The sequence below is a fragment of the Solanum stenotomum genome, chromosome 12, assembly GCF_019186545.1.
Source record: "Solanum stenotomum isolate F172 chromosome 12, ASM1918654v1, whole genome shotgun sequence".
NCBI classification, from domain to species: domain Eukaryota; kingdom Viridiplantae; phylum Streptophyta; class Magnoliopsida; order Solanales; family Solanaceae; genus Solanum; species Solanum stenotomum.
Genome location: NC_064293.1, coordinates 34,233,859 through 34,248,814, shown reverse-complemented (window position 1 = coordinate 34,248,814; position 14,956 = coordinate 34,233,859). Strand labels below are relative to the sequence as shown.

At 32.9% G+C, this 14,956-nt stretch overlaps 1 protein-coding gene across 7 annotated transcripts; it reads right to left on the bottom strand.

Moving 5' to 3' along the window:
* Window positions 1-2,339: 2,339 nt before the first annotated feature.
* On the bottom strand, window positions 2,340-12,671 carry LOC125847692 (protein HIGH CHLOROPHYLL FLUORESCENCE PHENOTYPE 173, chloroplastic). 7 transcript variants are annotated; one of them, XM_049527354.1, is made up of 17 exons: window positions 12,515-12,671; window positions 11,052-11,273; window positions 10,800-10,961; window positions 10,578-10,628; window positions 10,093-10,227; window positions 9,857-9,880; window positions 9,625-9,736; window positions 9,011-9,136; window positions 8,846-8,895; window positions 7,835-7,990; window positions 7,663-7,758; window positions 7,452-7,567; window positions 7,178-7,301; window positions 6,412-6,525; window positions 6,089-6,169; window positions 5,163-5,321; window positions 2,340-2,546 (listed from the first exon to the last, which is right to left on the bottom strand). In XM_049527354.1, exons 1-16 carry the CDS (start codon window positions 12,578-12,580, stop codon window positions 5,175-5,177), a joined length of 1,782 nt encoding a protein of 593 aa, XP_049383311.1. In that variant the 5' UTR covers window positions 12,581-12,671; the 3' UTR covers window positions 2,340-2,546; window positions 5,163-5,174. The 7 variants fall into 7 exon arrangements, with proteins under 7 accessions (XP_049383311.1, XP_049383309.1, XP_049383308.1 ...); XM_049527352.1 differs by lacking the exon at window positions 2,340-2,546 and adding an exon at window positions 4,763-5,079; XM_049527351.1 differs by lacking the exon at window positions 2,340-2,546 and adding an exon at window positions 4,763-5,035.
* Between the last annotated feature and the right edge of the window lie 2,285 nt (window positions 12,672-14,956).

Below are 14,956 nucleotides of genomic sequence, written 5' to 3'. Positions count from 1 at the left end.
AGTCAATTCAGACAGATTGTACACAATCTTTTGGTAATTTGGGGAATTTGATAACTTGCATTGACAAATTATAATCTTTATGTTTATAATTAGTGAGATTTTCATATTTGTATGAAAAATTACAACATAAAAATGAACCATGCACATTAGTTGACAAATTGCATCTTGAGAATAATTGAGATTTTGAGACAACTAGAAATAAAAGTATAAAACTAAATCCTAAGTCAATAATTTTATATACCGAATATGTATAAACATAATTTCTTTATTTTCTATCAGATCATCGATTAACCCTTTAAGGAAAAATCTCAACCCATTAAAAACCGATAATCCGATAATTATTTACCATAAAATAAATATAATTTTTGTATGGTGTCATTTAGGAATACAATATTTTTCTTTCGGAATATTTACTTCCAAGTTGCAATTAACCTTTAGCTCACAGGCATAGATAGCCCTTTTACTTGCCACAAGAAAATAGAGCATCATCTTTGTTAAAAGTTTTAATTAATTGGATTTTTTTTTTTTACTTCCTTATGATCATTATTTTAATTTTATTAATTTCTGGTATGGTGATATTGAAGTACATTGTGATCCTTTCCAAGTCTGAAGTATCTATCTTAGAAAAAACTTATCCGCATCGGATGTATACATCAAATTAATGCAATTTTCATTATTACGTGATTTAATAAAGTAACATACATGTTAATTCATTATGGTTAAATAAAATGAAACTATAAATAATTTAAACACATGACATGTATATATTGATTTGGTGTATACACCCGGTGCAGATAAGTTTTACCTATCTTTCATTATTATATTATTATAGAATGGCGTATGAATGAATTAAATTTTATTTCCAACTTTTCTTATTTCCATTTTTGAAATACAATAATGATTTGTGCTATGGTGTAGAGCGCAATCAAGATTTCCTCTAAAGGAGACAAAATTTAAATAAATAAATTCATAAAAAATTCAAGAGAATTTAACATACAATGAATATACATTTTTTAAAAATAAATAATTTACATATCTACCAGTTCTACACCATGCAAATTTTCCACTTCTTCATGAATACCTTTTTTGGTTACTAAAAAATTACCACTTCTTTCAAAAAGTTACCATCAATATTTATTTATTTTTGTTCATTGTTTGACCTTTTAAATTTATACAACACAATAATTGTATTTTATGAGTTGCGATGAAATTTTAACTGTAAGAGTTTATATGGTAAAATATATAATATGAAGGCAACACAATATCTATTCAAGAAAACATGTGAAATAGTAGTTTTATTTTATAGTTCAATAAGGTTCTGCCTAGTTCAATTGAACAGCAAGTGTTAATTGTTACCTTAAGATTTACTCAACTCAAAAAACATGATCTCGAAAAAAAAAATGTGTCACCAAATGTAAATATATATTTGGAATAGAAAAACGCATCTCATACATAAGCAAATACTATACAAGTAATTTTGGAGAGATCAAATTTTCCGTTGAACTGAAGCCACCCATAGTCATACAACGTTGAGGCCATAATCCAACTTGTCCATTTGATGTCATGAATACGATCCAACTTTCACCGTCTATGCAGCAGAGCAGAACTTCACCTTTTTTTGATATGGTAGAAATATGTCTAGAACCTTCTACAGTAATCAATTTGATCCAAGATGCCTCGACGCCATAGTCTTTCATTTGCCATAATATAAAATCGCCCCACATATAAATATCATTAGAGAAAACACAAAGCATTCCTTCCAATACTGAAACATCAAACATAAGGTTACTTACTCGCAAAAGCATTTGCTCAGACAATGGTATCTCTCCATACACCTCATTTGAAATATTAAATGAAATCATAAAATTCTTTTTTGAAAAACCGATCCAATGAAATGCTCCATGTACAAAGGCCAAACAGCTCCTACCATTAAACAAATAGAAAATGCCACTGGAATATTCATCAATTTTATTCCAGGAGCCTTTTTTTAGTGAGAGAAGTTCAATAGATACGTTACAATCATAATTTCCGTCCAAACCAATCTTAAGGACCTTATAGTCATTTGTAGTTGAGTCATATCCCATCCCGCATACAAAATTTCTCTTTGGTAGAAATTTTGGATTAGGAAGTAATACCGATTCTCTTGTGAAGGGGTTCCATAGAAAAAATATGATATCTCTTTCATTATAATTACTAACCCCCATAATAGACAAGCCATCGAAACAACAATAGATTTTGACATGCCATGGTTTAAAATCTGATGGGTAATCAAGTTTTTGAACAGACTCAATTAGTTGAATTGACGATAAAGAAGAGCAATAGTAGGAAACCACACCATCCTCAGGGTCAGGGAACCGACGACAACTAAGAAATTTCTGGGAATTTTGATTATTCTTGGCATGATTGAGATGCTTCCTCGTAAAATAAGATTCGACGATTAATTTCTTCCAAGATTTTGAAACACATTTGAATCGAAGAAGAGACTGTACAGGTAACCTGCTAAGTGTGTCCATAATTATTTCCTCTGGTAAGTGAATATCCATTTCCTAGATAAGACAGGCAAGTGAAGGTGTTAATATTTTCAAAAAATGCAAAAGATCAAATATGAAAAAAGAAAGGTACATAGAGAGCAAAAGGTTTTTAAGTACAACATGTACCTTGATTTGGTCGAGAAGACCAACGATTGCTACGAGTGTTGTTTCAAATAAGGAATATTAGTGGTAATGAATCAAGAACCGCAGAATGAAGACTTGAACAAGAATCCAAACTCGAGTTCTCTAATTATCAAACTCTTTTAAGAAAAGAAAGCAAATAAAAGAGGACTTTTTTTTTTATTTGTACGTGTATTCTTGTGATGAGTGATTTTGATGATTGATAAGTAGGGTATATATAGGCATCTAGTTGATAGAAATTAGTATTAATGTAGGATTAGATTTTTAGAGTTTGGTAATTTAAGAATTATTTTTTTGAGTTGGATTTAAAATAGGAAATAAGGTTTTATGAGGTTTGGGATTAGTTTTAACAAGATATTCTAAAGAGATTAGGAAGATTTTTTCCTTTTTTTTTTTTTTATCTTTTCTTTCTCTTTCCCTGTACGTGTTTTCTTTCTTTCTTTTTTTTTTTTTTTTTTTTTTTTTTTTTTTTTTTTTTTTTTTTTTTTTTTTTTTTTTTTTTTTTTTTTTTTTTTTTGTGTATGTTTCTTTCTTTTCTTCTTTTTTTTTTTTTTTTTCTTAAAAAAATATTAAATATCAATTAAAAAGTATTAAATGATTATAATATTTAAGTGAAAAAATATATTTATTTATTTTTTGAATTTTCTTTCTTTTATAATAAAAAAATAATATTAAAACCTAACTTTCAATTTATTTTATTAAATAATACAACTCAATTATTGTATTTTAAATTATATGAATCTATATGGTAAAATATCTAATATGAAGACAACATAATCTCTTTTCAAGAAAAAAATGTGAAATAGTAGTCCATTTTTATAGTTCAATAAGGTTCTGTATTAGGATTACTCAACTCAGAAAACATGAACTAACATGATTTTGAAAAGAAGCACGCATCTCATACATAAACAAATACTAAGTAATTTTGGAGAGATCAAACTTTCCATTCAAATAAGTTACCCTTAGTCGTACAACGTTGAGACCATAATCCAACTGGTCCATTTGATTTTATGAATACGACCAAACTTTCACCGTCTATGCAGCGAGCAGAGCAAAACTTCACCATTTTTTGGTACGGCTAAAAAAAGTCTAGAATCTTGTATAGCAATTAATTCGGTTCAAAGACACTATAGTCTTTCATTATCCATAACTTAAAATCCCCCCCACCCTCCGAATATAGTAGGAGAGAAACACAAAACATTCCTTTCTAACACTAAAACATCAAACATAATTCCCAACTGCATTTGCTGCCGAGGCAATGGCATCTCTTCATATGAAATACTTTTGTGAAGACCAATCGATTTTATATTATGAATTCAAAAATTCAGAAAACAGCCGATGTTTGTTCTACATCATCACAAGATGTTGATCAATTTGATACACCTGACATGGCTAATATTTCTGATCAACTGGAGGAAAAGTTGAAGATTCTACGGGTTAAAGTGAAAAAAAATGAAAATTCAATCTGCCCCTGCTACTGATGATAATGAAGGACACCCAGAGGCTTCTAGCCAAGAACATGTACAGTTGGAGTCTGAACATGAAGACTTACTCGATGATGGAGGTCGATATAGCTTGCTCCTAATACTAGGCAATTGCCATTTGTTCAGTAGAAAGAGACGTCTAGGGAGATTGGAATAGAGTTGAGTGATGGGCATCTGGTGAGAATAAGAAGCCAGTTTTGTGGTGAAATTAGACCAGCTATATTATAACTTTTGGCTTAATTTTAGCATTTTAGCTTAAAACTAAGTATTTAAAGCACTTTCTTCACTTACCCAAACTCGCTAAAAATAATACTTAAAAGCTATTTTAGCTCAAAAAACACTTTTAAAATAAATCAATCCTGACGGGTTGTCTTTTCTACTTTTGATGTAAACACAATCGTTTGGTAATATAGGGGATTTGATAACTCACATTGACAAATTGTTATCTTTATGTTTATAACTCCAGGGATTTTCATATTTATATGAAAAATTACAACATAAAAAATCTACATTGTATGTCAAAACAAAACTTCAACTTTTAAACAGAACTTATAGTATCAACGCTTTGACACAAAGTAGATAATACGTGGTAAATAAGATGCCAATATATTCATGGTAGTTGGTAGACATTCTATTATTTATTTCAATATGAGACTGAACTTATGCCAGCTAAAAATATGTACAAAAAACACACCTCTCTTCTGCCTTTTGGACCATGAAGATCAGATTACCTTAGTTTCTTACTTTTAGGGGGAGTTGGGGATGAACCGTACAACACACCTCATCTGAGTTTTAATTTCTAGGTTCAGGTCACAAAACCCCAAAGCACGACCTTCTTCTGTTAATAATGTCGTTGCAGCTTGTAAACATTGTAATCTGCTAACATATGCATGGCAATATCAACTAGTGAACAACAGGTGCAGCTAAACCAAACAAATAAACCGTTACGTTGAAATGTCCTTTTGGAAAAATGAAACTAGTCCATATGCTTAGATAAGTAACATACCATGCTAGGTCATTATACAGAGATAGGTGTTTTCTCTAGGCTTTCTTTCCCAGTGATGCCATCTTTCAGAGTCTTGAAGTATTCATTGTAATCTTTCTCCGGAGGAGGGTTTTCTGGATCCACTGTGTACGGCTCACTAAATGGAATGACACTTTTAACCTGACCAGAGGAAATTGTGAGTTCTTTATTAGTAACTTAGTACATACATACCTATTCCTATATATATGTATTTGTCCATTTTCCTTCTTTTTCCCCATGAAAAAGCAGGAAAATAGGTAGATCAGATCCTTCAATAATCAATTGATATAGATCACTATATAGTTGTTTGCGAACCTAAAACCATGGTGAGAACTTCAAACACATTACAGGAAATTGTCTTTACTTTCACGGAACCTATTTCTATCAATTTGCAGCCACAGACGCAGTATTAAGTTTTCGTGACAGTGTTGACACCAACCGAAGAAGAAGATAGAATGGACTATGCAAGAATCTAATGAAATTCTCATAGCAGTTAAAATTAATTGGAGTTAATAGTATAACATGAAGTTATATGTACACAGTTCTGAAGATTGCTACTATTTGTCAGTGCTTCCAGACCCTTTAAAAAATTTATCTGCCTCCTATCCAAATAGATTTAGATGCATGAGTTTGAAAAGCTGAAAATCCAAAAACTGTGTCTAAATTAATGGCTATCCAGACAAAGATACCTTAAAAATAGAATATGCATATACCTTTATCCACCTAGCCAATGGATCTAACATTAGAGGCAATACAAGCACAAGATGCAATAAGTGTGGTTTAAAGCTACTCAGGATCAAGAGAGTAGTTATATAACATGTTTCTCGTCAGACAAATATAACTTTGCAGAGAGTAAGGGAACATCAGAAAAAAACACATATTTGTCATATTGTAAGGAAAAGCACCACCTCAAATGTCTTGTCACATGCATAGGGGCTTTTCAGAGCTGCCACACATATTCGAGCAACTTCTTCACGGGATATCTTCCCCTGTACATACCAGATACAAATGTTCGCATGAGAAATTAGAAAGAAAGCTCACCGCCATCAACATTATGCAAATTGATCTTCAGCTAGACTTTATGGAGGACATAAAAAGAATTATACAGACTCCACAAGACTTAATAAATAAGAAAACAACTCTCTAATTCTGAGCAAATACCGTGAAATTATACAAGGCTCCACAAGGCTTTATAAATCAGAAGATAAATTTCTAATTTCTGAGCAAATACCGTGATATTGTCGCCTTGATCGAAAATGAGATCAGCTCCTGCAGGCTCCTCAGTTAAGGCACAAGGCCTGACTATTGTATATGGTATCCCAGATTCTCGAATCTCATCCTCCCCCTGGCATGAAAGTTTATCTGTGTGAGAATAGGGATCTCAAATAGTAAAACACTCAAGATAGAAAGAGCTCAACGTCCTTTTTCCAGTCGATACTAATAGCAGAATGCTCATTGTAAACCGAGATGTAAGCTGTTATCAAATGGAATGTATAGGTAGCAACGCATGCCAAGAAGAAGACTACTATCTCCTACATATTTCAGAGAAAGGTAATTGCAAAGGATCCTATCTCCTACTTAATTATAACTATTATCTACTTTGTATATGGTCAAAAATTTTACGACAACCTCCAACAGGGTTAACACTTGACAAAAGCACCAGCTTAGCATATATGAAACTTTGGTTAACTTAGGAAATGTTGCAAGCTAACCATTTATGTTCAATAGATGACAAAATCTCTCTTAATGAGTCCCTGCCGCTGCAATGGGAACATCATCGATCCATCTCAATGACCATTTATCATTTTTAAATAATAAGACATTTTACTTAAAACATCACAATCCCATTTTACTATACTCCACTGCAGGGTCTAGATTTGGGACTTCATCCAGACCATTATAAGCATTTCTTTTGGTGGATAAGTATCCTAACCATTAATCATTTAACAAGGAATTATCCTCGTTGTGAAAGATGTAGGAAAACTCAAGGTACAAACCTTTAACTTGAATGTCAGGATGAAGCCCAATTCCTTGTTCAATCGCACAGCTGGAGGCTGTTTGCTTAAATCAATTCCTGGTCTTTCTGGTCTAGTTACACCAGCAGAACTCACATGTACAAACCTGCAGAACAGTAGAGTTGGTACAAAACCGAAAAATCAAGGAAGAATGCTGCACCAATTCAAGTTTAAATACAAACCAAAAAATCAAGCAAGAAAAATTCACTGCTTCAAGTTTAAACCAACAATATAAAAGTTGGATCAAGAATCCAACCTGGGAGTAATGGGATCTTTAAGATAAGCTTGAATGCATGATATAGGAAGTTCAAAGGGACCTTCTTTGAATGTTGGATTCAGTTTACCATCAGATTCGAATTTGCTGAACATAAGCTGCAAATTTCCAGAAGAAAAAAAAAAGTAAAAATGCAGAAAGCTGGGAAAGAGAATGCAAAGATGAACAAAGGCAAGCAGCTGATATAAAATACCTGTAATGATGTGATTTGACTGGGGTCAAAAGCCGATGCATCTAGTACGGTTCGTGCACGGAATATAGGCCTCAAAGAAGAAAAAGGCAAACGAACCTGGAAATGATGTGCTTAGGATAAAATTTAGATATGAGGAAAGTTGGAAAGTTGCTGAAATTCACAAGAAACTAACCGATTGCCAACCCTCAACGGTATCAAAGATTGATGTATAACCCACAGTATCCCAATCACTGCTAGTGCGAACAATAAGCTTATAACGACGGCCATCACCTTTAAGGCGCAACTCTAAACCATCATAAGCAGAAAGGTCTTCGGGTTCAGAAAAGTTCTGCAACACACGGGCAAGGAAATCAAAAAGTAATAACTATCTTTCCCTGATCATATTGTGATTGAGGCAAATGCACAGTTAGCTCTTGGCTAAGCTGCTACTCGAGCTTCACTCATGAAAATTACGTCCCACATGCAACTGTAATTTTGTGTAAAATCACCGGCCATACTCCCATAATGAAAACTCTTACTGGCTAAGTCACTTTTTAGGGAATATAATTTAGCTTATTCTTGGATAACACCATGCTAATTGGGGCGAAAATAGGAAAGGTGTAAGGAGGGTAGAATCATCTTCCATGTTTGATAAAGAAGTAACAGATAGCGGGAGGCTGGATACCCTTCATGTTGGATATTTCTAGCACCTCTAATATGGGTAGTTAGGAGTGATCATATTTTTCTTTCATTTCCCTACACCGAATAATAAAAAGTGAATGATGAATACTCCAACTAAGGAGGCAAGTCAATGAATGTCTCTCAAGTCGACATGTTGAATTTTAGTCAAATGTTATGCTGTCTGCAGAATGTAATAGCTGAAATGTTTTTTTATTCTCAAATAACAAGGATTGTAACAGGCTAAACATAAATATTAAATACAAGTACAAGGTATGGTAAAGGATCAGGTTATTGCTTATGAGCTTGATTCCAGTATGATTAAAGATAAAATTATAAACAAAAAGAGAGAGACAATAATGTTCTGGGTTAACGATACATAAACACATCCAAACAACATGAAAAGTTAAGCCTCAGGCATGTCAAACAACATGATTCAGCCATCAACAACTTCATAACCAAACATGAAGTAGAAAGCGAGAAAAACAAAGCAGAAAACCAGCTTAATGATTTTTTATCTTTTTACCTTTGTCCTAATACTGGCAAACCCCCCGTTGTTAGCAGTGGTAACAATACCTGAACAAACACGAAACAAAGTTAAATTGATTATTTAAGAATTAGAGATCACCACGAACCAACAGACTACTAACAAAGAATCACCCGGAACATTGAATCTATGAAGAAAGGTAACCTTTGAAGAGTCCTGTTGGTCCACCATTTTCCCCACCAGTTAGATCTATCTGGAATGTACTCTGACTCACTCCACCCATCACAACATCATCCAAAGCCCCCCAAGGAAGTTCTTTAAATGAATTACCTGCATGGAAGTACTGAACAAAGTCAATCTATTGTATGAACCTAAACAACCTTATATAGACGTAAATTCTGAAAATAAAGCAGTAAAAAGACGGGAAAGAAAGAGGAACTAGCCTGGGTGATTATTCCATACAAATGTGAACTCGGACACTAATCAGTCACATAAGAGCAAGAAGATCATATAGTATCCCTCCCCGGGCAGCCCCATTCCCTAATTCCACATTGTTATATTTTTATGGAATTTAATGAAAATCATTTTCAAGTACAGTTTTTCCCGCTCTATGTCTGCCTCCAAGATATCATGAATACACAAATAAGATATAGATCTTTGCTATAAACAGATGTCAGTTGTTTTACGCCACAATGATATAATAAAAATCTCGCTAGATTTTCTTTCTGTTCATTTTTATTTGTTCTAATGTTGGTACCTAATTGTAAGAGCCAAATATAACAGTTCAACAACGGATTCTTCATTCTCCAAAAGCATACCTTCATATCCAAATAGTAGTTTTCCTGTGCGAAGGCCAACATTTTCTTTAACAGCATTTATTAAATTCTTCATTCCAATGTACTCTACCATTTCAGGTGAGTCACCTTTAATCTGTTCTGCCAGGTAAACAAGGATGCTTAGTGAACTGGTGCTCCAACACCAAAGTTAGCTTATAAAATTGGAAGGGAAACAGTACAATATAACTCCAAGGATAGGCAATCAGTTGGCCACCTCGGGTTCAAAGAACTTGATTCCCTGCAAATTCGCATAAAGAGTATAAGCATAAGCAAGACGAAATATTATGTTAAGCTAAAAGATGAAACCATTGAACTCATACATGGACTACAAAGAAAAACAAGTGATTGTAGTTTAGTCAAAGAAGGACCGAGAGTTGAATTTATGGCCCAGCAACAGAGTGATGTAAAGAATACACTACAGGAGTTTATCAAAAGTTACAGCTTATTTACCTGACTGTATTTTTCCCTGTCAGGGGTATCCCCTTCCTTCGGGCCAACAATGGCAGAAACAGCATTAATTACGCTCGTTACTCCTTTGAAGTACTCAGGAAGCAGAGTGCTTGCTTTGGTAACATCTCCAACAACCTAGAATTTTAGTAAGAGAAGGCACAAGTTCATTTGGTGGAATATGTGAGTGTATTGCAACAGCTGTGTGTTGGTCCTTATATGGATTTTCCGTGTTGCAGATATATTAATGAAAAGAATAACAGAAGGAAGGTCATGACAAGGACAATGAATTTGGCAGGCGCAGGTGCATTCTCGATGAAAAAAAAATACAGGAAGCGTCAACTGTAAAACATAATGGGGCTTCTCAGCTGTAATTAGAGCCTAGAAGAGAAGAATCGATTTCTGAGTCTCAAACTATATGGGCAAAGATAAAACCATGCCTGATATCAGAGTAGAGAGAGTGAGAATAACATCAAAAGGATACTCACCAGGTCAACATCTTCACCAAGCATTCTTCTTGCCTTCTCTTCATTTCTGACCTAAAGTATTTAAGAATGTCAAGAAGAAGGAAATTTTAGTTAAAATAGAGGGACTGGACATTATTCTTTTCTACTCAAATAACATGTTTTTCCATTTAGTAAGCAAAAGAAAGAGTTATACAAATCTTAGAAAGGAAACAACAAAGGTAAAAAAGATCAGAAGAAACATACGAGTACTCGGACAGACAATTTTTTGTTGCGTAATACGTCCACCACTCTTCTCCCAACACCACCAGTGGCTCCAGTAACCAGGGTAATTCCAGAAGAATCCATCGAGTTAACTGGTTTACTAGGTGATGGACCAGTTAGTTTCTCAATCAGTGATTCAAAAAACTTTAAGAAAAAGAAAAATCGGTTAGAAGTAATGAAGCGCCACGAAAAGAGTCATACGCCACTTGCCAGAAAGGGAAAAGAAAGGCCAACCTTTGCAGGGGAAGGAGGGCCATTAAAAAAATACAATGTCTTTATAAATCTGCCAAAATCCCAACCTTGTTTTCCAGCTTCTGCCAATATGGCACCCTTAAACGTCTTCTGCCTGTAAACAAAATTTTGATGTTTCTTTTCAGGTCTAGATAATGGCCAGGAAAGATAAGATGGGGCACCTAAGGATTTCTGAGACGATCTTCCACCAAAAGATGAAACACCCTGCAATGTATTACCACATACAAAGGTATAAATGGTAAAAGTTAGAAATTGCCAAGAATGGAGTAAAGGAAATACAGAAAAGGAAAATGAAGCAATGCAGTCGTCCACAGATGAATCTGAAGTCCAATTTACACTTCAAATGAGTTGCAAGTCTAAGCATTTTTCCAGTGGTTAAAACAAATCCATATTATACTCTATTTTTTGGAACTATGATATCATCAAATGCATCGCAAAACCGGAAATACGTCACAAAGCTTCATGGTGTGTCTAGTGGCAGAGAATTTGATAAACAAAGTCCTATAGCTATTTTCATGGTAGTAACTACTGACAGGTTTATAAATTCATGTAAACAACCAAGTATTTGGCATCAACATCAAGTAAGAAAACACACACCACCCCAGCAAAAAACCCTCAAGAAAAAATCATAGTTTTCATTCACCACTAATACTTTCTTCCCACTAAAATTCCATGTATACCTCTGTTTCATCTAGACTAAGACTACTACATTATGGTTTAAACAATAGCTTCTCTAAAAAAACTGGGTTTTGGACACTTTGCACAGTTTTATGAAATATATTATGAGTGATCGATGACTCTCAGCCACCTACAAGTAATCAGAATCCAACAACTACGAGTCAAAAAAGAAAACCACTATACAGGAATGTAGATAACTAACAGAATTCGGTTATATCTCCTCCAGTCTTTGCCAACGAGGCAGTATGGGCAGACATACTAGGAACTACATCTTTTGGTCTAGTCGGTGGAACCAGTGAACCACTCGAGCCGGTTAGATACATGAGGCAGAGGGCTCGTAGCACCTTTGAACAACAAATATTGGAATATAACAGTAACTTGGTAAAAACAATCACTGAACTACCTTAGAGTACATATGCTATTTATTATCCATTTAACCCGGGAAAAAAAAAAAAAACTCATCAATATGTCCTTATAAGCATTTCTATCACCAACTTAAGGAAAACTCTTGCACACAAGCCTCACCCTCTCGAAGGATCAAGAATCAAACATCAATTTTTCAACTGCACCCAAAATTTATGTAACTAAGAATATAATAATAATTATGTTTTGCCTCCCTTTACACACTAAAGTTTCCCGTTAGCTAATTCACCCACTGATCAACTATAAAAATTGAAATACATAATGAGATAAGTATATTACATACAAAAAGGACACAAATATTTAAAAATGTAACAATTATTAAAGGACATGTTGAAAAGTTGTACCTGAAAATTCAGAATAGTTGAAGATGATGATGATGGCTTTGTTACAGTGAAATAACAAGATTCCATTTTCCCAAAAGCTAACTTATTTTTGCTTCTTGATGAGTGCAAAACTTAAAAATTAAACAATATGTGGTTGATAAAGTGACAATTGAAATTGTAAGAGTTAATTTACACCACATATTAGGAGGGAAAAAAAAAGTATTTTTCTCAATCATACAGAGATTTCTGGAAGAAAATGTGGATCAAGCCATTTACTGGACAATTTGGCCCATATTTGATTTGATGCTACTTAGTAAACATTTGAACTTTGGACTAGTGCAGATGAAAAATTTCTCATTTAAAAGCCCAAAAGCAAAAACTCTCTCATTTAAAAGCCCAAGTGTTGTTGAATTAAGAGGAACTTTCGCAAATAGTCACTATAATAAACTTAATTATGTTTCATAGCTATAATTTGCATATTTATGGACTGTAGCTACAATTTAAGTTATCTCGTTTGTATAATTCGCGGATTTGTATAAATTCGCAGGTTTGTATAATTCGCTAGTACATTTGTATAATTTAGTTATTTTTGTATAAATTCAAAATAACAAATTTATACAATTACAAACATCAAAAGTGTAAACAGTTATACAAAATACGAATTATACAAAAGTTATACAAATTATATTATACAAATTCCGAATTATACAAAGTGCGAATTATACAAAACTAAAAAGCTAAGCTGCATAATTATAGCTAAAAGTAGGCCACGAATTGTAATTAAGGCAAACAATAGTTATGCTAATTAATTAACTATTATATGTTTGCTTATATGCGTAATTTTCCCTTGAATTAAAGAGTTCGGAAGTTGGGCTTACCATATCTAGGCTTTTCAACGATCTCAACGTGTATGTATATCAAAAAATGAGCAAAACACAGTAGAACCCTACTCTTGATAGTCTTCCGAGTAGGCAACGCAATGCGTCCATAAGGATGACATCACACAAGACATCATGCTTTAAAAAATGTGTCTGCAACTAACAGTCAAAAAAGGACGTGGGTTGATTAATCTTCCTCATTATTTATTAACTCCTACATTATGCATCCTTTAAAGAATTAGTATTTGTATACATTCAATTGTAAAGATTATGCACCAATGTATACACACAACCGTGTATGCATAAGTATTCGTACACATTCAATATTAATGTTTCTGCACCAATGTATACACGCAAATATGTATACATACTTGTTTGTATACATTCAATTGTATTGTGTTTGCACCAATGTATACACACAACCATATATATAGTAAATATGATTAACTTAAGTATGCTGATATAATTAGATTTTATATCAACTCTACCGTATGGCAACAATGCATACATTGATTTTTTGGAATCATCATCTCGATTTTAACAGAAATCTTACGAAAGGTTTTTTTACCCATGAATTTAACAAAAATCACAAACACCAGAATCTAAATCCCCAAAACAAATTGAGAAACCCAAATAAATAACACTAAAATATCAATAATTTACCTTACATATAAAAATACGGAACAAATTAAGGCAAGAAAATAGAATTGCCATTAGAAAAAATTTAGAACAGAAAATTTTGAAAAACTTATAAGGAATTAAGAAAGAAAGAAGAAAGAGAAAATGTTATATATAATATTATTTAACTTGTTGCGGTTGACAAATCTGATGAAAGGGATTTGGAGTAAATTAAAAAAATTACCTTTTAAATAACGAAATAAAAGGATCAATGGGGTAGTTACCGTATCTCAATATTAGAGAGAGAAAAGAAAATATATGAGAAGCAGTTCAGTTTTCAAGAATATAAATTGGGCTATTTAATGCAAAAATAAATATTAAAAAACTTTTCATGCTAAAAAAACAAAAAGGGGTTATTTATTGCCAATTTAGAGAAGGTAACATAAGGACTTTTCCACTCATGTTTCATTTCTTAAAAAATAATCTGAACTAGAGGGAGTTTTTTTCCGGATAAAACTAACAAATACCGACTTTCTTTACATATACAATTAACAAATAGTAGTAGTTGTTATCATGGAGTTCTAAATTTCACAAGTGAAAATATATGATATTGCCATGACAGTTCACATTTGATATTTAAAATTTTATAGCAATGATTATTTCTAAATTACAAAACTGAAAAGTGGCTAGTCCGAGTTATTACTACTTTTTTTTCCTGGGAACGAAGCTAGTGAAGGAAAAATAAGGAGAGTGGAAATGAGACAATTTCCCCAAAAAAGAACTCTTTTTGTGCAGAAGTCCACGATTAGCTTGTTAATTCTGCATAGAAACTGACATGTTTTAAAATGTTGTACATCACTTATGGAATTTGTGAAACTATTTTATATATAATATACACTTATTAGTATTTGTAGATTTAGTCAAGAAATTAATATTTCTTGGCAGTAGATACATTTTCTTTTGCTTA

Coding starts and splice junctions, on each gene's coding strand:
- LOC125847692 (XM_049527354.1), bottom strand. CDS start 12,580: ATGGAATCTTGTTATTTCACTGTAACAAAGCCATCATCATCATCTTCA. Junction 9,881..10,092: donor ACAGGGAAAAATACAGTCAG/GTAAATAAGCTG, acceptor GCGAATTTGCAG/GGAATCAAGTTCTTTGAACC. Junction 9,137..9,624: donor ACTACTATTTGGATATGAAG/GTATGCTTTTGG, acceptor ACTTCCATGCAG/GTAATTCATTTAAAGAACTT.